Below are 24,137 nucleotides of genomic sequence, written 5' to 3' on the forward strand. Positions count from 1 at the left end.
GCCTGGGCTCTGTGGTGTGTGAAGTCAGACCGTGGCAGTGTGCAAACCAGAGGCAGCAGAGTCAACAGGTCTTAGCTACTGAAGTCCTCTGGGGTGAGCTCTCGTTCTGTAAAATGCCCACACATCCTCAGCGAAGCCTGCGTTCCTGTCCTGCAAAGTGGGCATAGCATAAGTGCCCCTGCAGTGCCTACTTCAGGGTTTAAATGCTGCTCTCAGGTGTCACTTGTGTGTAAGTAGAAAATGGCTCCTGTTTGTCCTGAACTATTCTAGACATTATCTAGAAAGTTTCTTACTTTTTGGTAGACTGTTACCCACCGAGGGGATTGAAGAGAGACCCCCTGCTGGAAGAGATTACAATCAGCCCACGGTGCTCTCCCATGTAATCCACACTGGGCTCTGTGACCTTGTGGGGCTGCGCGTATGTCATCTGGGGTGAGGACTGTCTGGCGGGAGGGGAGGTGCTGTCACTCATGCCCTTGATCATTCTTTCTTTGGTAAAGACCACCCCCCTCTCATGAGGACCGATGGACATGTTTTCTCAAGAACAAATGCAGAGAGTCACGCGCTCCGGCTGTTTCTGGACACTGAAAAGTCTGTTTCAGCCCTGGGTCGTGTCTGTGAAGTTTGGAGACTGGGAAGAAGAGAGGGAGTGTTTTTATGAATGAACACCCCCACCCCCACCCCACCCTGGCCCATCTCATCCGTGCTTCAGCAGCCCTGGGGGCAGGATAGCACGGATTCCAACCCAGAGGAGCCTTCCAGACACCACTGCCAGTTGTTCTGTCGGCCGTGGCTCTTCCACGTGTGTCCTTGGTCCCCTCCAGTCTGCAAGAAGACAGGAGCAGTGAGGGTGTTTAGAGAACCCATCGCTGTTGGCCCTGCTGCTGTGTTCTGGGCTGCTGCTCTGTGAAGGTGCAGGAGTCAGTAGCAGAGTGGGAGGGGTCCCCTCGGGGAGTGTTTGAGAAGCATGGAGCGACACCACCAAGGTTAGTCAAAGCTGGTTGACAGTGTCATTAAAAGGTGGAACTCTAAATTGTGGCTTTTTAGGTGAGTCTCAGAGGCACTGTGTCAGCACCTGGCTTTTGATCAGTGGAGGGCCTGGTCCTTCAAATTTGCCTCCAGTCTTGTTTAATTTACTCACACAGTTTACGCTGTTTATGTTGAAGAGGGCACCAGCTTCTTTAGAAACAAAAACAACCCATTCCCTTTAGGGAGTCCAGTCTGGCAGTTCACAAAACGCTGAACTAATCCAAATGACATTTATTTTTAGGCTAACTTCCTAGCGGTCTTCTTGCCTCTCAGTGGCTGCGCTTCCGTGGGCATGGCTGCCCCCCCACGCCCCCCAGTCATCGCTCTCCACTCTCCTCCATCTCTCTCCTTTAGATGCAGCCTGAGTCTCAAGCCTTTTTCCCCTCCAGAAGTCCTGCCCTTGAAAAGATGTTCCATGAGCTGTTTGATTTACTCTCTCGAAAGTCTCTACACTCACGGAGGATTACTTGGGAATTGAGAGAGAGTAGAATAGACAGTCTCACCCACCAAACTCTTGACTCCAGGAGTGAAGGCATGTGACTGTTGTCAGCCCTGAGATTGGGATTTCATAGGGAAGGGCTCATTCACACACAAACTATCACCTCACCGATTGTGGTTTTTAAGAAGGTGGAAACGTGTGTTTGCTTTTCCAGTTGTAGCCGTTAGTTTGCGGCGCTATAGAATAGTTTATTCCAAGTCTGTTAGTTCTGTTTCCCAGCGGGCTTTGTGACTGACAAGGTGTTTTCTTGCAGACACGAGTTGGCGCTCCGAGGCCACCTTCCAGTTCACTGTCGAGCGCTTCAGCAGACTGAGTGAGTCGGTCCTTAGCCCTCCGTGTTTTGTGCGAAATCTGCCATGGAAGATTATGGTGATGCCACGCTTTTATCCAGACAGACCACACCAAAAAAGCGTAGGATTCTTTCTCCAGTGCAATGCTGAATCTGACTCCACGTAAGACGGTTTAAATGATGCAATTACAAACCCACAAATAGTTACAGTGCATTAATCGGAAGCCAAATTTGATCGGCCTCTCTTTGAATTTTGCATTTCTTTTTGAATTTCCTTGCTGCCTTCACATAGTTCTTTGATTTTAAATTAAATACATTTCGCTCTATAAAACTCACTAGTAGGTAATTCTAGCCAAACTAGAAAATTGTCTATTTTTCTTGAAATGAAAAGCTGAAGTCCCTGTGAAAGAAGCAAGCAGCCCTGGGGCATGAACCAGAGCCCGTGTGGACTTGCTGACCATGGGAGGGGCTGGGGTGGCTGTGGCAGGGACCGCAGGGGGACTGTCTCCTCAGGCCCTGCCACCGCCTCGCTGTGTGTTGACTGATTCCTGGGGAGGACAGTTAGTTTTTATACATGGAATTTCTAAAAAGAGTCATACAAATGTCTTAAAATTGGGGAAAGTTTTTTTTCTCGATGAAACCAGATATTAGAGACTTCACATTTTCTACTTACTGATTTAACCTCAAAATCAGTTTAACTTCTGGCTCTTCCTCCTAATCTGTCACTGTTCCTGATTGGCATTGATCAGAAGCTCAGTTGACAGAGTGTTTGAAGGGCCCAGAAACACCTTGTGGCCCATCTGTCGCGGCCTGCCTGCCACCCCCGAGTGGGCCACCGTGGGCCTGTGGCTTCTGCTTCCGAGGGCACTGGCGCTGGCTGTGCTATCACAGCACCAGGGGCCACCATCCAGTTTCAAGAAATGCCATGTTAGTTTAGAGTACGGCCAGGCCTGGACCTTTGGCCACGGTTCTCTTCCTGCCTTCCCACTGTGATCTGCTTTGATGAGGGAGTGTTTGCGTCTGATAGACAGCTTCAGCCTTCACAGTGCCTTGGGGAGACTGAGCTCTGCCTGGCGTCATCCTCCTGCACAGGCAGAAGGTGTGGCACCCGAGGGCTGCAAGCACCTTGGTTCAGCTGTGGGGTTTCCTTGTAACTCCCCTTCACTGCGGACCTTAGTAGGGTACAGTGGGATGTCTTTCTGGTTTTTAAAAACATTTAAACACTGATCCGAAGGCCCTTTGTGGTCTGCCCCATACTCGGCCGCATCTGCCATCACCCCTATGTGGGCTTTGGGGCCCACGCCCACCCTGTGCACAGAGGCCACGGCAGGGGCGCTGCGAGGCCCGTGTTACTGGTGATACCTTTCAAGCCCAGATATTTAAGTCTGTTCCTGTAGAGAAACAGCACCGTTGTCGTGTTCCCTTTCTTTGTCATGAATGCGGGCCCTACATTCCGCTGTGCTAATACTAGACTGTTGTCTGGGCCTTAGTCTTAGAGCTATGGCCAGTGCTGAGAGCTTAGAAACTGTTTTATAGTTGCAAACAAAAAAACTTAAAATCTTTTGGAAATTAAAAAAACGCGCGTTCTTGCTCTAGACCGTGCGTGTGAAGGGGCGCGCCACACCCTTGCAGTCCTCTGTCTCCTGGCCACCGGGAGAAGAAAGAGGAAATAGAAAACACAAGTGCCACGTCGTGTGTGCTGGTTTTTAGTGTCCTTTAAAAATGTGTAAACATCCGTTAAATGTCCAAAGAGGCTTAGATTATTGTCTTTGACAGGTCGTGGTCTTGTCACGCGCAAGCTGTGCTCAAGATAATAAACTACAGAGATGACGAGAAGTCATTCAGCCGTCGAATTAGTCATTTGTTCTTCCATAAAGAAAATGATTGGGGATTTTCCAATTTTATGGCCTGGAGTGTAAGTAACCTCATATTTAGTCTAAGCGTCATTGCTTCTTCCCTCCTTCATTTACTCTTTAGACCCTTCTGTTCATTTTAGAATCCAAGTGTGTGTTTTCTGAAGGGAAACGGGCGCCTGTGCAAATGTGTTCCCAGCAGTTTTAGCAGCACCTGAACGCCAGTCTCCACTCTTGCCAGACACAGTGACATAGTTAATAGCTTTCCTGATAGATCGACTTTCCCTTAAGAGAAATAATGCTGGTTCTGGGGCCTTCCCCCAGCTTGGCCTGTTGCCATGTAACTGAATGGATTCCCAAGAAGTCCGCTTGGGCTGCTGGGACAGGGGACGCCAGTGGAAGCTTTAGAAAGGGGGCTCCTGCCATCCCTGCTGGAGGACCTCACATTTTCTTCCTTCACACAGCTTCCTCCCGTCATGCTGCTGCCTGCCTGGGAGAGCCTCAGCCTCTCCCAGAGGAGCAAGCAGTGAAATCAGAATTTAGTGGCAGTTTAGTCTGTGAAGTACAGGGAGCTAGAGTGAGCATTTGTGTCTTAGGCAGTTCTTGAATATTCCCTCTTTTCTTAATTGAATTGCTATAACTGACATGAATATTCTCGTTTTTTTATAGGAAGTGACTGATCCTGAGAAAGGATTTATAGATGATGACAAAGTTACTTTTGAAGTCTTTGTACAGGCAGATGCTCCCCATGGAGTTGCGTAAGTTTTTCTTTAATTGGGCGCTATTAACAAAAGGTCCTGTGCTGACTTTCGAGATGCACTTGCCTATGACAGATGGGGACCCAGCAGGCCTCACCCCCTGTGCTCGCTCCTGGGCCCACGTGGCACAGGGGGCGCGTGCCAGCCTCACCCCCGGTCCGTTGCTGAGCAGTGTCTGCCCGAAGGCCCTGTGCCCGGGGTGCAGCTAGGTCAGGACTGCCCTTGGCTCTGTCTGCAAGGAGCGACTAGTCGGGTGGCCTTGTTGGGACCCGCGCTGAGCAGTGACAGTGGGACACATCTGGTTGGATTTTGAGGAGGGCAGAGGCTGAACGACTGGGAGGTGCACCAGTGTGTGGCGATGGGGGGCTCAGGCGGGGACCTGCTCTGCCACTGGACACGGAGTGCTGACGCCATGGGATGTGTTTGGCCTTAAGGAATTTTGGGATGGGGTTGTTTGTTAACAAGGAGAGACAACGCAACTGGAGTAGGGAGTAAAGACACTGGTGGGCAAGTCTGGGGTTGGGTGGAGCACCAGGCACTTGTGAAGGGCAGATGGGAAATAGGGAGCAGGTGTGTGGGCCAGCAGACTTCCGGCAGGGCTGCAGGTCCCCTGCTGTGCTCGGGGTGGGAGGCGCTAAGCAGCCGGCACCCAGCCTCACTTACTGCCCACCAGGATCCATGGCACCCTGCTCTGGCACAAGTGCCAGGCTGACCTGGGTGGGGCGGGGAGAGAGCACTAGGGTAGCCCAGGTACTGGGGCATCAGGGGCAAAAACAGTTATGTCTCTAAAATTTGTGTAGTTCCTCTCCCCACCCCATTTTCAAAACCTATTGTTTATGATCCCATGTCTTTAACTAAAAATGTGTATCGGGCTTTGGAGTCTTCAGGGTCAAAACATTTTGGTTCAGTCTCAACTTGTCAAAAATCTGTTGTATCATTAGCACCTAAACCTTTATGACTATGTTTTGTGTTTTTTTAAGATTTCATATATATATATATATGTATGTATGTATGTATGTATGTATATATGTATATGTGTGTGTATATATATATATATATATACACACACACACACACACACACGCAAGAACTGGGGTGTAGGCCAGAGGTGCCGGGGGTGAGAGGATTCACCAGAGAGTGGGGAGCAGAACAGGCAGCTCTACTGAAATAACACTGCTAAGGGGAGCAGTGGTAGGGAGACAAGAGAGGTCTGCTGCACCATGTGGGTAGCTACCTGGCTGGGGATTGAACTCGTGCTGTAGTGGCTGCAGATAGCTTGCTTGATAGTGCTGAGATTTAACCCCTTGCACCACCAGGGAGGCCCCAATTATAGTTTTTAATAGCTGGCTGTAATTGAGGATTCTTGTGATTCTTGCCAATTTTTAAAATTATTTACATCCACACAGGTGCATTTTAACCAGAGCCAGTGCGTACACCTGAGTATATTTGCCAGGCCACGGGCCAGTCCCAGGTCACATTCCCGGTGGCCACAACATGCAATAGTGTTTCCACCAGTGTTGTCTGCTGAGGGTGGTTGTTCTTGTCCACGACTCTGAATCCAGCGCAGAGGGAGATGGGGGTTCTGCTTTCCAGTGGCATTCTGTCTTGTTTCCTGTTAGTATCTGGGGGGGCAGTATGGGGACTCTTAACTCTGGCCTTTTTCCCTAACCCACCAAACCACAATAGAATCAAGTGGAAAGACTGTAGCTTCAGAGTCTCGAGTAAAACTTGCCAGGTCCACGTACATGCCCGCCTTTTCCTGTGTGTGTGGCTCAACAGAGAAGATGCATTTCACCGTCTTCTCCTGCTCTCTGCACCTGGCACCTAAGGGCATGTCATACCCAGACCCACAGGGTGAAGCAGTGTGACAAGGGAGGCAGCAGGGTCAGCACCTGAGGGCTCGCCGTAGTCAGTGGTGGCCAAGTGGATGTCAGCAGATGTGGGCTTAAGTTGCTTCTGGAGTGTGCACCGGTGGACGCGCTCGGCGAGCAGCGCTGTGACCGCCACAGGGAGCTGGTGATGAGCGCTCCTGGCCGTGCTTTCCTCGGTGCCCCAGGCCAGCGATGGTCACTAGCCTGGAGGGGTGTCAGGCTGGTGGGGAGAGGGGCCATGCACAGCAGTCAGGTGTCAGCCACCACGCTCCACTCACACTGCAGGAGCAAGGAGCTGTCCTGTGCAGTTTTCCCTCAACCTCGAACTGATCTTGTAGGTGGGATTCAAAGAAGCACACGGGCTATGTCGGTTTAAAGAATCAGGGAGCGACTTGTTACATGAACAGCCTGCTGCAGACTTTATTTTTCACAAATCAACTGCGAAAGGTAAATGGATGGTATTTCTCTCCCTCGACCTTCCACCCACCCCTTTCTCTCACGTGTTCAGGGCCAGGCTTTGCCATGTCTCTTCCTGGGGCACAGAGCTCTGCTCAGAAAGGGCCCCTCCTTACCATCTGGACTCCTTGGTGCTTGGGCAGTCAGGACCTGGTGCTGGACATTGACTGCAGCTATTAGCCTTAACCTGAATTGCGCCAGAAATAATAAAGGTTAAAAAAAATACATGAGAGCCTTCAGCAGCAACATTTGAAAAGTTTTGTATCAAAATCAACTAGTTGAAAAAGCATTGGCTGTCAAGTCTTCATTTTCACTTCTTATAGAGACTACTTACTCCCGTCAGAATACCGAGACAGACAGTAGAGCCCTTGACCCCGCGTGGACCGCCATTTGGGTTCCAGGAACACCGCGTGCACATGTGGAGAAGCAGGGGCCACTGCCCTCCTGGTGGGGGACATGGCTGATCTGCTGGCCTCCCAGTGCCGCTGTGCTCCCCTGCCAGACAGCGCTGGCCACCCAAGAGGGGCCTGCCGTGAGGGGGGTGGCTGGACGTGGCCACTTCAGTCACATTCAAGTTTTCATCAAACTTTTTGTTAGAAAGTAATATTCATTTAAAAATGTTGCTCCAAGAAGTATGAAATGAAAGTGGTTCTCTTTGGATGGGGAACTACAGATAACTTCTAAAATACTTTATTTCCCAAATAAAAGTCCGTAAAGACTTTCATGGTTTGAAAACAAACAGACTTTGACTTACAACCTGGGATAGGTGAAAACCCTAGCCACTGCCGTAGCACTGGGATATTAGAAGTGAAGCTTTCCCATAAGATTCTATTTTTATTTCTGAATCAATTCTTTTAGGCTGTTTACATGATGCCAACAGAGGGCGATGATTCATCCAAAAGCGTCCCTTTAGCTTTACAAAGAGTGTTCTACGAGTTACAGCACAGCGATAAGCCGGTGGGAACGAAGAAACTGACAAAGTCATTCGGGTACGTCCCCGCTGCTGCCCTGCCTGTGTCTCCACGCTGGACAGCGGCACCGAGGAGCTGGAGGCAGCGTAGCGCGGGTCCCCCCGTGTTGCCGCTGGCGGCGCCGTGTCATGTCCCATCTCTTTGGAAACAGCGGCTTTGTGTTAGCACTTTGCCTAGGAAATAATTTGCCACCAGAAAGTTTTACTTGCTAAAAAAGGACATGTATAGCTGTCAAATGAATTTTTGTTTACTCGAGCAAACACCACCTGCTCTTGCAGTGAGATTTCAGAAGTTTTAAATTAAAAGTTGTGACCATTTTGTTGTCCTATTAAAATTCCGTTTATCTTGGAATTACAATCTCCAAAAATAAATTTTAAATAAATGGCTGATGATACACAGTATAGTTTTTTTTTTTAAGTTGCTTTTTAATTAACTTGAATTTGAAAGTTGAAATATAAATGTTCATTTTATCTTTCTAAGGTGGGAAACTTTAGATAGCTTCATGCAACATGATGTTCAAGAGCTGTGTCGAGTGGTAAGTTCCAAACTACAATTGTTTACTACTTTACATTTAATATTTCGAAGCACTCTCAGAAGCTGTTACACCGAGTAAAACCTTAGCCCTACTTCACATCATCCTAATTCAAATATGCCCAAAACCAGGCTAGAAATAAAATGTAGTATCTGTGTAGTATAAAAGCCAGGGAGAAATGAAAGACAAAAAAAATATTTGAAAAGTGTAATGTGAAGAGGAAGTTTGAATTTAAATAGTAGTAGGTAATATAAGCCCAATTTGTTGATTTGTTACATCTGCCCGAGTTATTAGTCAAAAAGCCACAGATTGGCGTAGGTCGCTCTCCTCATTCCATCTAGAGCAGTGACTTCTGTAGCTTGGCAGACCCCTCCTTTACACAGAAGTATGTGGGTGATTCTCCTCAGAACTGTCTTTAGTTACTAGCGAATTACCGTTCTTGCAGTTGTGATGAAAGACGTGCGTACACGTACACACACACGTGCACACACACACAATGGCGATTCAAGGTGATTGGCTGGGCAAGGTGTGTTTTCTTTTTTGCAGCACTAGCTGGATTGAATCCAGTTCATTAAATATCCATGGACAAACCAGTCAATCCTGTTGACAGGCTCAACCTCATTAATCTCTTGGTGTGGACCAATACGAGTTAAGTTTAGTGATCAATTTACATGCTTTTCCACAGAGGTAAAAATGAATATAAAAAATGCTTCTAAAGGCACTACAGATTACTAATTCATTCCAAAGGCTGTGTAAAGGGTTAATCTCAACTGTTGCATGTAGATATTTTTGTAAATATCCAAGCAAGGAAGAAGATTTTGTATGTTTTTGATAATTGCATGCCAAAGGTCATAATATTTATAGTCTAGCATTTCTTTGAGCATTGAAATTTCCTTGTCAAGTTTCAAATGACTTGAAACGCTCAGCCTAAAGTTTGCTTAAAACCAACATTTTCTCTTTCAGTTGCTGGATAACGTGGAGAACAAGATGAAGGGCACGTGTGTGGAGGGCACCATCCCCAAGCTGTTCAGGGGCAAGATGGTGGTATGTGCCGGCGCTGGGGGTACAGAGATGGGCTGTGCTGGTGTCTGCCTGTTGATACTCAGCCACCTTGTTTTCCTTGTTTTAGTCTTACATCCAGTGTAAAGAAGTAGACTATCGGTCTGATAGAAGAGAAGATTATTATGACATTCAACTAAGTATAAAAGGAAAGAAAAACAGTAAGTTCTCTGTGTACACTGGCACACCCTCTTGATAACTTCCTGATTGGGGTTAGTGTCTCATTTACACCGGTGATCTTTACTGAAATTTGGGCTAGAGACAGAACATTGCTCAGATCACAAATGAACAGTTCCCTCGGGTGAACCCAGCCAGTGAAGAAGTAGAAGCGTTGCCCATGCCCCTCAAGCCCCGCCTCAGGAAACCACGAGTGGGGCTTCTAATGTTTGTAATTTTAAATGTTCGTGTGGAGGAATAGCTGGGGTGTGGCCCGTCTCGCCTTTCTTTTGCTCAACCCTGTATCCACGGGAGTCGTTCATACTGCACCTACCAATCGCTTGATTCATTGCTTTGTAGCATTTTTATTGCTTTGAATATATCGTCTCTTTACGGAGCCGCCTTTTCTTCATACTTGTGTGGTTTGGGGGTCGAGGTTATCGGGCATGCGGCTCCTCGACCCTCCTGCGCACTCCCGGTGCCCGTGTAGCGGCCTGTCAGAGCTCTTCCTTTGTCTGCGTGTGCACCACTGACACCCTGTTGCCCCCCAGCTTTACTGAGGTACACCCAATGAAGTCGTGGTATTTACAGTGATACCCGCATCGGAAAGGACTCCTCATCCAGTCCGTGAACACATCTGTCACCTCACATCTCTCTCTCTCTCTCTCTCTCTCTCTCTCTCTCTCTCTCTCTCACTCACATTGTTTTCGGTGCCTGTGTGAGAAAACCACTTCTTCTGGCAAATTTCACTCATCGGTGCAGTCAGTGTTAGCAGCTGTCACGCTAGCCCCTCGGCCCTGGCGAGTCCACAGCCGCCCCCTCCCTCCAGCCGTGGGTCCGCTCTCACATGGTCTTCATGACTGTAGCTCTGTCACACGCGTCTGGACAGAACTTGTACTTGATTGTTATTTGATTCTGTTAAAGTCGTTAAAACGTCAACTCCCATGTTGCCATTTGTGGCCCCTGGTATCCTTAGAGTGGTCACCTCTTTGCTGGCGCCCTGGAGGGGACTTGGCGCATTCGACAGTTTGGGTGGAGACTGAGTCCTTGCTCAGAGCTGGTCTCTCCGCCCTGTGTCCCGCTCCAGAGCTGGGCGGCCATGTCATCCTCAGAGCTCTAGTGGCCACTGGTGTTGACTTTTTTCCTCTTTCTCTTTAAAGTCTTTGAATCCTTCGTGGACTATGTGGCAGTCGAGCAGCTGGACGGGGACAACAAGTACGACGCCGGGGAGCACGGCCTGCAGGTACCGGGCGCCTGTGCTGCCGTCCCCTGCCGCGCTGCCCTTTCTTTGCATGGTTGTCCTTTAAAGACCCACTCGTGCCTTTTTTTCACCTGCTGCTGGTATTGAGAACTTACAAGGATGTTATTTCTCGTCAGGCTGTTCTATCTCAGAGAGCTCTGAGTGTGTTGCTGCTGCCATAGCTGTGTTTCCTACTTGTTAATGACTGTGGTGTGGCCCCCAGTGGCCAGTCTTACTCCACCTCACCACGCCCTGCTGCTGGACTAGATGATAAAGTCCGGAGTAGAGATTTCTCACACAGGCTGCTGTAGCAGTTCTGTTAATGGCAGCCCAGATACTGATCCAATCAGAACCTTTGAAAGGCACCAGATGGAGCCTCTACCCCTGCCTCCCCCACCAAAGTCCCTACCGGGCAGCAGAAAAACTATTGCCTTCCTTGCTGGGTGTCAGGCAGAGGAAAGCAGCGCTTCTTCCTTGTCATTCAGGAAGCAGAGAAAGGAGTGAAATTCCTGACGCTGCCACCAGTGTTACATCTGCAGCTGATGAGGTTTATGTATGACCCTCAGACGGACCAAAACATCAAGATCAACGACAGGTGAGCTGTTGTGGGCTGGACCTCAGGTCCCCGTCGTCCTGGGCGGGGTAGTCGGTGCTCTGTGGAGTCTTTGGAGTTTAAGGGCGTCTCTGATTTATTGAGGTTTCCCTCTTGCCCAGGTGTCAGCACTGTAATGCTACAGGGGTCGCTTCACCCAAGAGGTTCCGGATTCTGTGGCAGGTTAGGGTTCCTGCAGGCGGAGCTCTTGCGGCTCCTCTGGGTCAGCCGTCCTCAGGATTTCCAGTCAGTGTGGTCTTGGCTGGAATGTACACGTTACCTCCGAAATGGAATTCCATGATAGATCCTATTTAAATAGGATTCTCCGGTATTTTGTAGTTTCTATTGATGTTGACTCTAGAAGGTGTTAGAATTTCCAAGAATGCAGAAGCAGTGGGGCTCGTGTGCCCCGTCCCAGGTGTCTGCCACTAGCTTTCTCTCCTGTTTACTTTGAGCCCCAGCTTTGACAGGATAGATAGAGGTTGCTCAGTCTCCCTTCAGACTTGAGGGAGAGCGCGGCCTGGCCCAGCCAGCCAGGTGACACACCGCAGGTTGGGCCTCTGCTCGTCCTTTGTCTTTTGTCTTTTATGTCAGAAACTGTCTACCAATCACGACCAGCAACCTGCAGACTAAATCCATTCTGCAGATGTGTTTTGTTGGTTCCTCACCTTGTTTTCATTGGAATTAGTCCCTAACATTTTAAAAAATCACGAGATTTCACGTTGAAGTCTCGGTCTGTGGCATCTTTTAGGAATTTAGAACATTTGGCAATGCTGGGCCAGGATTCCTGAGCGCCACGTGGGCACTGGCTCTGTCTGCACTGCAGGCCTCCCCTGACTTACTTCCTCTTCATGGGTTTCCACCATGTAATTGAAATATTTATGGAGCCCATAATTTAAATACAGGTCAGGTTCGGGATGTCTTAGGAAATCACACTGCGGAGTTTCCTTTCCATGTGTCTTCCTTCCCCAAATTTGATTTTTTACAAATTTGTGTATTTCTCAAACCTGCAGTGGCCTAAGCCCTGGACCATCAGAATCACCCGGAACTGCCCACAGTGTACACGGGCTGTAACACTGACTCGCGTCATAGCGTTGAATTTGAAGTTGTTAGGTATCTCAGTGTTGAAGGCGTTTTCTCATATCTGGCTTTAAGTCTTGTACTAGTAGATGCAGAAATATTTGTTCTAGTAAGTTGCAGCTGCCTTAGTAGTAGTACATCAGACTTCCCTTTCCAAATCAAGAAAAGCCAATAAATTAGAGATCTAACAACAAATAAAACCCAGTGATGAAACATGTCACATGTGACTAAAACCTGGATTTTTGTTTTTTTAATGTTTCTAAATAGGTTTGAGTTCCCTGAACAGTTACCACTCGATGAATTTTTGCAAAAAACAGATCCTAAGGACCCTGCAAATTATATTCTTCATGCAGTCCTGGTCCACAGTGGAGATAATCATGGTGGACACTACGTGGTTTATCTAAATCCCAAAGGGGATGGCAAAGTAAGTGTGGGAGGTGGCGGGGGGACCCTGAGTGGGGACTGCAGCCGTTTCAGCTGGGTGGGCTTGCTGGCTGCGGGGTCCTTCCTGGCTCTGGTGTTTCGATGTGTGTTCATTGCTGGTGCTTTTAAGATGAAGAGTGGGTTCATGGTTGCTCTTGTGCATCTCTTTGTCAGCACTGAGTGCTGGACCTTAGAGAATCCCTTCTGGCTAGTGTGAGGCACGGATCTCCCACTAAGGCTAATAGCAGCATGGTCTTCCATGGCCTGGTGGGGGGCAGCGCGGGCTAGAAGTCACTCTGCACTTCCCCCAGCTGTAGAATGCTTCCCCTGCCTGTTCGCCTACATCTCTGTGTGGGGTTTTCATCCAGGGGAGCCTGCTGTCGGGACCTGATGTCACCGGGTGGGATAAGAGGGCCTGGTCACTTTGATAACCACACCATAGGATCCCAATTCTGGGCCTCCCTGGTGTGGGGTAAGGGTTAAAGTCTCAGTGCTATCAAGCTTTTGGCAGCCACTGTGGCCTGAGTTTGATCCCCAGCCAGGGAGGTGACCCACATGGCGCAGCAAACCTCTCCTGTCTCCCAGCTGCTCCCCTCAGCAGTGTGTTTCAGGAGCTCCACCTGTTCTGCTCCCCCTCTGCCTCTGGTGAATCCTCTCACACCCTGCACCACTGGCCTACACCCCAGTTCTTGTATGCGTAAATGAATAAAAATAAATCCTTAAAAAAAGGAATCTCAATACTACTGGCTTCTTTAATTCTGTAAAAAGTCGGTAGTTTCAGGAGATTGGACCCTAAGTTGAAAATGAGCTATTTGAGGGCCTCCCTGTTGGCGCAAGGGTTAAGACGCAATCTATGAAGCAATCCGCAGCCACTGCAGCGCGGGTTTGATTCCTGGCCAGCCAGGGAGCAACCCACATGGCACAACAGACCTCTCCTGGCTCTCCCGCTGCTCCCCTCAGCAGTGTACTTGGGTCAATCTGCCTGTTCTGTTCCCCACTCTGGTGTCTCTGGTGAATCCTCTCACCCCCCGCATCTCTGGCCTATGCCCCAGCTCTTGTATGCATAAATGAATAAATCTTTTTTTTTTTAAAAAAAGAAGATGATGAGCTATTTCAGTAGATTACAAAATTGCCCATGGATGAACGCTAGCAATTTCCCCAGACCATTGAGTGAGGAAAGGGGAAGTTCTGACGAGTCTCTGAGGCAGGGCCAGGCCTTATCACATCAGGTATTTTAGAATACCCGTGCGTGCTTCTTAGCTCCGCCTCTGATGTCTCCCGGCTCTCCTCTGCAGTGGTGTAAATTTGACGATGACGTGGTATCGAGGTGTACGAAGGAGGAAGCCATCGAGCACAACTACGGGGGCCACGATGACGATCTCTCCGTGCGCCACTGCACCAACGCCTACATGTTGGTTTATATCAGGGAGTCAAAGCTGAGTGAGTGGCCAGTTTCTGTTCTTCCCGTCTCCCAAGTCTCCCAGCGCCTGGGGCTCTCAGCCCGCAGAGTGGGCCCAGGCGCGCCACCTGTCCAGACACGTCTCCCGTCCTGCCTTCCAGCATCAGAAGCAGGCTAGGATGGGCTTGGGCTTTCGTGTAGCTTCATGCTCCCGAGTGGTTTTTCTGTAAGAGAGGAGTCTGTTGGTGGTGATGGACAATTGAGGCCTTCCCCGGCGGGGAGGCAAGTCCACCCTGGGCAAAGGCAAAAGAAGGTGCATTTGTCCTGCAGGTGAAGTCTTACAAGCCGTCACCGACCACGATATTCCTCAGCAGTTGGTGGAACGATTACAAGAGGAGAAGAGGATCGAGGCTCAGAAGCGGAAGGAGCGGCAGGAAGCCCACCTCTACATGCAAGTGCAGGTCAGCCTCCTGGGCCCTGGGGGCGGGGTCCGGGGTCAGCTGGGAGCCTGCTCCACACGCCTGGCCCGGCCTGGCCTTGTTCTAGAGGCGCTGTTGGTCGACTCGGGCTTGCTCCCATCGTTCCTGGGCAACTCCTTGAGTGCTTTCCACTCACAGTCAGGTCAGGCCCTGACCGTCTGGGAAACACGCCCCAGCTCAGGGTAAAGACTGGGTGGAGAAGCGCTGAGGTCATCCGGCAGCGGCTGCCGCCTGTGTGTGGCGCGTGCCTCTGAGTGCAGAGGGGAGGAGAGATGCAGGGGCCCCCAGGACCGGCAGAAGAGTGCACAGGAGGGAGGGCCGAGTCCCCGGAAAGCAGGACACAGACACGGACAGGAGGAAGCAACAGCGGGGCGGGGGCGCCCGGGGAGGTGCCTGTCCAGGTTGCGGTTCATAATTCACTCGCAGTGTTAGGAAACAAAGGAGGCATTGGTTCTAACAAACTGACGGCATGGAAAAGAGAGGCCCACTGTGCACCTCTACTTTATGGTATTTGGAGACCACCCCACTTGTAGCTCACGGCCAGTGCTTGTGGATGAGTTAAGAGCAATCCCATTAAAGGTTGTGTCTTTTCTGAAAAAAATACCTGGGTTAGTCTCCTTGGTCATCGGTCACTCTTCTTGGATTTTCTAGGAAAAGGCCATTGACCTGAGTGGCTGGCTGGTTGCTTTTTATGTGCCTAAACCTAGACGTGACCAGCGGGGTAGACTTTGTTCATGCACCATGCGAACTTGTGTGTCGGTGTGAATGTTTTCAGATCGTGGCGGAGGACCAGTTTTGTGGCCACCAAGGGAATGACATGTACGATGAAGAGAAGGTGAAGTACACCGTGTTCAAAGTGCTGAAGAACTCCTCGCTGGCTGAGTTTGTTCAGAACCTCTCCCAGACCATGGTGAGTGCCTGCTCACCGCACTGGCTTGGCCATGCAGGACGGGCGCCTTCGTGCGCCGCACCCCCAGCCCCCCCCCCCCCCCCCGGGTTGCTGTGAGGCACACGACCGACCCCCTTCTCTGACACACCCTTCGTGTCTGAGCCCCAGCTGGCTGCGACCTGCAGATGGGTCTCCTGCCGCACCCGTACCCGCAGGGGGCTGCTTGTGCTGTTTTCTTACTGCAGCCTCATTGCCGCTGCAGAACTGAAACACAAGCCGATGTTGTTTTAATTAATTTTACTTTTTTCCAGGGGTTTCCACAAGATCAGATTCGATTGTGGCCCATGCAAGCACGGAGCAACGGCACCAAGCGGCCGGCGATGCTGGATAACGAGGCTGACGGCAACAAGACGGTGGGTGGCACGATGCAGGCGGCTGCGGCCCAGCTCCTTGGGCCAGCTTCTCCCAGCTGGACATTTTCCTCCGTTCTCAAGTATAGATTTCACGCCTGCTTAGCCATTAGAATCTTCTAAATTCAGCATCTCTTTTGGGCACAGATGATTGAACTCAGTGATAATGAGAACCCTTGGACAATATTCCTGGAAACAGTTGATCCAGAGCTGGCTGCCAGCGGAGCCACGTTGCCCAAGTTTGACAAGGATCGTAAGTGCCAGCCCCCGGCCCCCTCTGAGGGCAGCGATGGGCGAGTTCCTGGGCATGGCACCTCCCTTGCCTGGACGTCCTGCTACTCCCTGAGGGTTTCAGGCTTGTTGGTGAAAGCCCTGGGCCTTCCTGGGCAGCCCCATGTGGAGGAGGAACAGTGTGACTGACCCCCTTGCTCCTTGGGGGTGCAGGGGCCGTGGCCTTTCTCTCAAGGGTCAGAGAGTAAACACCCCATGCTTTGGGGGCTGCACGTTCTCTGCGGGCGGAGGCCAGGGGCCTGCACACTGCTTCATCTGCACGCTGTGGCTGCGGAGATGCAGCTGCAGCTTACATTGCCCTGGCAACTCGCCATCAGCAGGCTGGCACCAGGGCAGGACCTCGGGTCCCTCGACTCACCCCACATCAGCTTACCTCTGGTTGCCGCAGCCATAGCGCCAGCCTCTTGAGCGGGCCCCACCCGGCTCAGGCTGCCGCGCCCGCCACCCTCACTGTCAGTGTCTCTTAAGCATGATGTGGCGTGTTCAGGCCCTAACCAAACCTGTTCATCGACTTGGCAGATGATGTGATGTTATTTCTGAAGATGTATGATCCCAAAACTCGGAGCTTGAATTACTGTGGGCATATCTACACCCCGATATCCTGCAAAATACGTAAGTCCTCCCTGTGCTCAGCTTTTAAATCAGTTTCGCTGAAGTCTCGGTGTGTTACAGATTTGGGTTTCTCATTTTTCTTGAACCAGGTGACTTGCTCCCGGTTATGTGTGACAGAGCAGGATTTATCCAGGATACTAGCCTTATCCTCTATGAGGTTTGCGTGGCTCATTTCCCTTCATCTGTATGTCCTCGGTGCCTGGGGGGGGTGTTTCGTTAGCCCCAAATTTGTCACTGGGTAAAGTCTACAACTAGGTGGGGCTCAGGGCGATGTTGGGTTGAGGATCACATTGTAGATTTGTGACCTTTACCAATTTAGGGCCGGTAATTACCTTATTAGAAAAGCGGGGCTGGTTTGGGACTCCCAGGAAGTGCCCTGTCAGGCATCAGACGAAGGTGCATTGTGACCATTTCGTTTCTTTGACTCTAGGAAGTTAAACCGAATTTAACAGAGAGAATTCAGGACTATGATGTGTCTCTTGATAAAGCCCTGGATGAACTAATGGATGGCGATATTATCGTGTTCCAGAAGTACGTACTTCCCAGCGGGGCGCTCACTCTGTCCTCGTGTCGGGAGCCCCAGGCGAGGACGCAGAGTTGTCCCTCGACACCCCAAGGCGTGCTGAGATGTTTCTCCTGCAGCGTCCTAGAGTATTAGCACAAGTGGCCTCTCGTTTTGGAGTCAGTGGCGATGAACTTGTCATCATTTCATGCTTCTGTGTCCTTAAAATGTCTGCAGTGAGGTTGAGAACTCTTGGCACGGTGGCAGTCATTGCTGGATTCTAAAAGGGTTTTCCTTCCCTTAAACCATGAAATTCCTTAGAAGTTAAATCTGCACATAACCCTGCGGGTCTGGCCTTCAACTCTTGCTGTTGTACCTGCCAGGGCTTTGCTCTTGATGCCTCCTGGCCGGGGCACACCTGGACACAGGTTGCAGAGCCCACAGGGTGCAGCGGCACCGGCAGGGGTGAGCAGGCTCTTGAGGCCCAGGAAAGGGACTATCTAGGCTGAATGACTCCTCGGTCCCCTGCCTCAGCGCGGATGCTGGAGTCTGCCCCTCCTGCTCCAGTTACAGGGTGCCCTGCCGGCGTGGGCCCAGCCCTTTTGTTTGTTTCTGTGTCGAGATGAAGACTGGGAGTCCAGGGCACAGCCCGGGCGCAGGGTTGTCTCTCTTCTTGTCCCGGTTGACAGGGTGCGAGGGGCTGCCGGCACCTGGGAACGGGAGCCTGGGGTCATGGCTGCGCCCATCAGCCTCGATGGTGCCATCAGCTGCCCCTGGTTGCCGGCCCGCCCTGTGATTCAGTCTGCAAATTCTTTTTTTTTCCTCCCAGGGATGACCCCGAAAATGATAACAGTGAACTGCCCACCGCAAAGGAATATTTCAGAGACCTCTACCACCGTGTGGATGTCATTTTCTGTGATAAAACAATCCCTAATGATCCTGGATTTGTGGTTACATTATCAAATAGAATGAATTATTTTCAGGTATTTGAAAAGTGCTCTTTTCTCTTCAGATCTCACATCAGAAAGACTGAGTCCTTTTGAAAATTGCTTCTCTCACAATCCTCTCTATTCCTGGTATAATTTGGCTTAAGAGGTCATGGTTTCAGCAGTAACTTGGCTCCAATAATTACATACCGAAGGGGAAACCCCCCCCTGCCAAACAATCAGAAAATATAAAAATCTATAGACTTCATCTTTACAGTGATTTAAAAAAAAAAAACTCCTTTAAAAAGTCCTTTCAGCAGACAGGCTGCTGGCGCCGGGGAGCTGGCTCCGTCCAGCAGTATTCCCCTGTGGCGCGGGTGCGGCCTGCTGGCCTCTCTGTGAGCGGCTGGAGTGCTGAGTGATAAAGGCTATACGCAGATTTCAGTTCCCTTCTGACTTCCGCTCCCTCCCTTCCCAGGTCGCAAAGACAGTTGCGCAGCGGCTGAACACCGACCCCATGTTGCTGCAGTTTTTCAAGTCTCAAGGGTAAGCCCACCCCGCTCACAGGCGCTCCCGGCATCTGCTCTCTGCCATCGGCTGCCCAGGCGTTTGGAATTGGCTGTCCTCAGTACGCAGCCACTTCACCCGCCGTGCCGTCCCCTAGTTTCAGATGTAGACTTGTCACGTCGTCTCCCACACTGCTCCAGGCGCCCCAGTCACCAACAGCCCTGGCCAAACCAGGCTGGCTTGGCTCCCTCGTCAGCCCACCCGCTGGGCATCCCCGCAAGGCTCTCTGTGCTGGGTCACCCTTGGGGCAGCCGCCTGGGGACTCGGCGGGTTAGGGCACGGCCTGGACCAGGTCACACTGCGAGGCTGGGTGTGAGGCTGGCGGTTGCTTCCGCGTGCAGCTCGTGGGCATCTGTCCTAGGCACACGGGGCAGGGTGTTGATTTCTGTGCTCTTTCCGGTGTAGTTACAGGGATGGGCCAGGGAATCCTCTTAGACATAATTACGAAGGCACGCTACGAGACCTTCTACAATTCTTCAAGCCTAGACAGCCCAAGAAACTCTACTATCAGCAGGTATGGGTCCAAATTGCTGGCCCTGTGGCCGCGGGAGGACGCGGGGCCTGTGGGAGCCGGTGTGCAGCCCGTCTCTTCTCTCAACAGCTCAAGATGAAGATCACAGACTTTGAAAACAGGAGGAGTTTTAAGTGTATATGGTTAAACAGCCAATTTAGGGAAGAGGTAAGTGCTTTTTAATGATAGGAATTTTTTTGGAGCTTGGTGGTGGTTTCTCTCTTCCCAGACCTCGAAAACTTGAGCAGCAAGATGAGGGGACAACACGTTAGTGTCCCTGAGTCCCAGTACGGGCTCCTGGGCCCTGACGCAGTCTGCCTGCTTCCTGCCTGCACCACCTCTGCGGTCTGGGGGCTGCGTAACCAAGACCCCAGCGACCCTGCTTTTACCAGCGGGAGACCTGGCAGCTCCTGCCTTGCTGCTTGGCCTGGGGCAGAACTGCCCTGGCCAGACGTCTGTATAGTGCGGACACCTCCCAGGTTACTGCTCACGGCCACTCCAGTCACGGGTCCAGCCGCACTTCTGCATGGTTCTTCTAGAAAAAGTCTGACTGCTTGTACCCTGAGCCTCCCACCTTTCCAGAATGGAGGGAGAATTTGAGACGCAGGCCAAAAATATCCCTACCTGGTGGGCGAGCTGGGCCTCCCCCACAGAGCCCTCGCCGTCACGTGGTTGGGGTTGGGGAAGGCCCCGCCTGACCCTTCGGGACACTTGCGTGAATCACAGGCTTTTTGCTTCCAAGTGGCATTTCTGAACTCGGCTCGGTCCTGGGGGTTGCAGGCCATGGCCGTGGGGCTGGGGGGGACGGTTGGGAATAATTACTGTGGTTGGTTTTTCTCTGCAAGCAGAGTAGTTTATCATGGCAGCCCTGGGTGTCTTTTTGAGCGTTTGTTCTCTCCTGTCATTCCTCAGGAAATAACACTATACCCAGACAAGCACGGGTGTGTCCGGGACCTGCTGGAGGAGTGCAAGAAGGCTGTGGAGCTGGGGGAGAAGGCGTCAGGGAAACTTAGGCAAGTACAGGGGCTGGACAGGCCCCTCGGCGGTGCCTGTGGGCCAGTCTCCTAGCTGGAAGCCGCGCCAGGCTCCTTGCTGCCCCTCCCTCTCAGCCGCTTAGGTTCCTCAACCGAGCCACGTTTCCCTTGTCCCCTCCTTACCTCTGGCTCTTCATCAGAGTCGGGAGGCAGCGCCCGGCCAAGACACAGCGGGGCAGAGGGGAGGGCTGAGGCTCGGGAGGCTGCCCTGCTTGCATTTGAGAAGTGGCCTCTTCTCCCTCGGCCGGCACCGTGAGGCCGAGGGGATGCCGCCTCCGCCTGGCAGTGTGGACTCGGTGCCTGTTGCTGCCTGACACGGCTGCCAGGGCAGAGCCGCCCTGGGCGCAGCTTCCCAGAGTGCTTGCCGGGCGATACTGGTGAAAGAACGCGACCTCTCGTCCGAGCGAACCTGAGGACACAGTCACACGGCCCGCCTGGCTTGGCGGAAACCCAGTTCAGACTCCCTTTGCCTCCGCCTCCCCCCAAGCACTCCAGGCCCTCGGAGGCCAGCGTCAGGCGTTCCCTGCAGACTAGCCTCCCAGCTGGTGCCTCTGGGCCCCGCACACCTGCGCACCTCGATCGCGTTTCTAGAAGACTCTCCGTGGTCAGTTTTTCACATTCTCCCCCCACCCCCCTTGTTTTGTCCCTCAGGCTGCTAGAAATTGTAAGCTACAAAATTATTGGTGTGCATCAAGAAGATGAGCTATTAGAATGTTTATCTCCTGCCACGAGTCGGACGTTTCGAATAGAGGTAATGAGCCACGGCGGGGGGCGCTGCCTGTTGGTGCAGAGGCCCCGGCCCGCAGGCTGTCTGCTCTTGTGCCGGCAGTCGGCGGAGTCCCGGGGGTGACTCTTCCTCTCAGGGAGGTTGAAAAATTCATTGTTTTATTGTGATAAAACACAAAGGAGACTGGCCTCGAGCCCGCAGCTCAGTCTTTACGTACATTCCGGGCAGCCACCGCTGCCCCTGTGGCCACCTTTTCGTCTCCCCCAGTTGGTCTCCGACCCGTGGGGGGAGCCTGTGGTTTTCGTTCTTAGAAATGAAATTTGAGCCTGGGCCACCGAGCAAACTGGTCAGAACTGTGGTCCCTGTTGGCTTTGGAGCCGTTCCATGTGGCCTCCCAAACCCGAGCTTCGCCTAGAAGCTGAGATACCTGCTGACAGGCTTCAGCTGCAGGAGCACCGGGCCGCCCGTGGGAGTTGCGAGTCGGGAGCGGACGTGGTGTTTGTCCGCAGTGACAGCACTGACCCAGGTGTTAAATGTGTCCCCAGGAGATCCCCTTGGACCAGGTGGACATAGACAAGGAGAATGAGATGCTGATCACAGTGGCGCATTTCCACAAGGAGGTGTTTGGGACATTTGGGGTTCCTTTCTTGCTGAGGATACACCAGGTGGGTTCCGCGGCATTCGCCCTGCCGCGCCGGCTTGGGTCACTCTGGGCTGGGGCGGGTGCCCGCCCGGCGGCTGCCTGGGCCCAAGCGGCAGGCGAGCGTGAGCAGCGCGGGCACCATCCTTGCCGTTGCAGGGCGAGCATTTCAGAGAAGTGATGAAGCGGATCCAAAGTCTGCTGGACATTCAGGAAAAGGAGTTTGAAAAGGTACGCGTGCCTCAGACACGCCGGCGGGCTGCGTGGGGTTGGCTGGGAGGCCGGACTTCTGCTGAGAGGCAGCATCGAGGGAGTCTCCCATCTTGTCTTTTAGTTTAAGTTCGCCATTGTGATGATGGGCCGACACCAGTACATCAATGAAGATGAGTATGAAGTAAACTTGAAAGATTTTGAACCTCAGCCTGGTAAGAGCCTCCTCGGTCCCCCTCACCGTGGGGTCACTTCTCAGCAGCTGATGGTAAGAGGCGGGAGGCCGCGGCCCTGGGCTGGAGGCCAGTGCTCCCGTTCCCACCGTGGGCCGGCGGCCGTCCCCCTGCTGCAGCGCGCCGTGGGTTCTGGGGAGGGTCGACGCGCTCAGTCCGGCTGCGGTGGCGGCTTACAGGGGCCGGGATGGTAGAGGGCCCCGGGATGCTGAGTCTTGGGGCGCGAGGCTCAGGCGCTGGCCCTCATGGCTGCGGGCGGCTACGTGGGCAGGGCTCTGGGGGCCGCCGTGTCTCAGGTTTCTCTCTCCCCGCCAGGTAACATGTCTCATCCTCGGCCTTGGCTGGGGCTCGACCACTTCAACAAAGCCCCAAAGAGGAGTCGCTACACTTACCTTGAAAAGGCCATTAAAATCCATAACTGACTCCTCCCCGTGTGCGAGGCGAGGGACAGTGTGTGGTGCGGCCCTTTTAACAGCCAGAACTGTGGACACTGCGCTCTAGCCGGTCTCCAGCAAGAGGATTTGCTGCTGATGTTAATTTTATTTTGTTGAGGCTGTTCAGTTTGGCTTCTCTGTATCTATTGACTGTCCTTTTTGAGCAAAATGAAGGTGTTTTTATAAAGCTTGGATGCCAATGAGAGTTATTTCATGGTGACCGCAGGGCACGGCAACCGTCGGCAAGCGGGGGAGGCCGAGGTTAGTGGCACGCGGGTCACCTGTGGGCGGAAGGGGTCTCGTCTGTTCTAGTTGGCACAAGCGGCCTGGCTGCTCCCTGGGGTCCCGGTCACCAGCCCTGCAGCTAGTAAGTCTTACGTTTAGGCTCGTCTGACGTATTTCCCTCAGTTATACTTTAAATGACCTTCTGTGCATCTGTAAAGGCGAAACGGAAACTCACAACCTAATAAATAGCGCTCTTTCTTCACCGCGTGTCCTGTCGCCCCTTCCTCGGTCCTCAGCTGCCCGGCTCTCCTGCCGCCAGCCGCCACGGCCTGCAGCCCGTTTGCAGAGCGGACGTGCTGACCACGGTCCCGACAGCCGCCGGGGCCTGTGCGCGAAGCGGGGGCACTGTCAGTGCAGAGGAGGCGTACCCCGGCTCGCAGCTCACGCAGGGCAGGTGAAAGCATTATAAATACTCCCTGACGATGGAACAGACACATAGGAGAGCCTTTAGCAGAGGGCATGCTCGCTAGTGGCTAGTACGCTGTTGACTTTGTAAAAAAGTTAAAAGGAAAAAAAAAAAGAAATGAAATTGTATATTTAACGAATGAACATGTACAATTTACCACTGGGAGGAGGTGACTTTCTGTTGGGTGAATCGGCAAGTGACTCACTGATGTTGCTCTTCATCGTGTGCAGTTTTCTTTCCGTCCAGCCTCGTCCCCTTTACTTTGGCGCTGACGCCAGCTGCGTGTCCAGTTTGAGTGCAGTGAAATAGAATCAGCAGCTCACACTTAGTTTTCATCCTTCCCCGGATCTTTTGTTGTTGCTGTAGCTGCAGTGTGCACCGACTCTTCCTGTATATTGCCTTTTTGCTGGAAAATGTTGTATGTTGAATAAAATTTTCTATAAAAATTATAATTCAGTGAGTGCCGTGGAAGTTGAGGGAGAGTTCTGCTCTCCCTGGAACTAGGCTTGGGAAACCTGCCCTTGATCACCCACCTGCCCCTCCCAGCATCGCCAAGACTGTCCCGGGCCGGCTTGGCTGTGGCCGATGACTCCCCCGTTGAAGCTGAAGAGAGGCTTTTCCGGGAGGGGCGCTGTGGCTGCAGGTGCTAGGGTGGTGGAGGCCTGGGGAGGCCCCCTGCGTCCCGGTCCTGTGCTGGCTGGCGCCCCTCCCCGTGCCACTCTGGTCTCCGGGCCCCTGTTCCCTGAAGCCCGTTCCCAGGCACTCTCCTGTCCT

General features: G+C 52.1%; 1 protein-coding gene across 7 annotated transcripts in view; it reads left to right on the forward strand.

The window, feature by feature from the left end:
* Positions 1-22,864, forward strand: part of USP7 (ubiquitin specific peptidase 7) — a 52,680-nt gene extending 29,816 nt beyond the window's left edge. For all 7 annotated transcript variants that reach the window (XM_037507619.2, XM_054693849.1, XM_054693852.1 and 4 more), the window contains 29 exons: positions 1,782-1,980; positions 3,594-3,732; positions 4,340-4,428; positions 6,638-6,746; positions 7,614-7,744; positions 8,207-8,261; positions 9,222-9,302; positions 9,388-9,478; positions 10,634-10,716; positions 11,199-11,308; positions 12,653-12,809; positions 14,104-14,248; positions 14,538-14,668; positions 15,462-15,596; positions 15,887-15,988; positions 16,133-16,238; positions 16,796-16,888; positions 16,978-17,045; positions 17,319-17,419; positions 18,220-18,373; positions 18,795-18,862; positions 19,289-19,397; positions 19,485-19,562; positions 20,307-20,407; positions 21,080-21,179; positions 21,701-21,820; positions 21,955-22,026; positions 22,130-22,220; positions 22,554-22,864. In XM_037507619.2, coding sequence (XP_037363516.1) covers positions 1,782-1,980; positions 3,594-3,732; positions 4,340-4,428; positions 6,638-6,746; positions 7,614-7,744; positions 8,207-8,261; positions 9,222-9,302; positions 9,388-9,478; positions 10,634-10,716; positions 11,199-11,308; positions 12,653-12,809; positions 14,104-14,248; positions 14,538-14,668; positions 15,462-15,596; positions 15,887-15,988; positions 16,133-16,238; positions 16,796-16,888; positions 16,978-17,045; positions 17,319-17,419; positions 18,220-18,373; positions 18,795-18,862; positions 19,289-19,397; positions 19,485-19,562; positions 20,307-20,407; positions 21,080-21,179; positions 21,701-21,820; positions 21,955-22,026; positions 22,130-22,220; positions 22,554-22,660 — 3,125 coding nt within the window. In that variant the 3' untranslated portion in view covers positions 22,661-22,864. The remainder of the gene's footprint in view (positions 1-1,781; positions 1,981-3,593; positions 3,733-4,339; positions 4,429-6,637; positions 6,747-7,613; positions 7,745-8,206; positions 8,262-9,221; positions 9,303-9,387; positions 9,479-10,633; positions 10,717-11,198; positions 11,309-12,652; positions 12,810-14,103; positions 14,249-14,537; positions 14,669-15,461; positions 15,597-15,886; positions 15,989-16,132; positions 16,239-16,795; positions 16,889-16,977; positions 17,046-17,318; positions 17,420-18,219; positions 18,374-18,794; positions 18,863-19,288; positions 19,398-19,484; positions 19,563-20,306; positions 20,408-21,079; positions 21,180-21,700; positions 21,821-21,954; positions 22,027-22,129; positions 22,221-22,553) is intronic.
* Positions 22,865-24,137: the final 1,273 nt, after the last annotated feature.

This window comes from Talpa occidentalis, unplaced genomic scaffold, assembly GCF_014898055.3.
Source record: "Talpa occidentalis isolate TD23 unplaced genomic scaffold, MPIMG_talOcc4v2.1 talOcc4.12, whole genome shotgun sequence".
In the NCBI taxonomy this organism is placed as follows: Eukaryota; Metazoa; Chordata; class Mammalia; order Eulipotyphla; family Talpidae; genus Talpa; species Talpa occidentalis.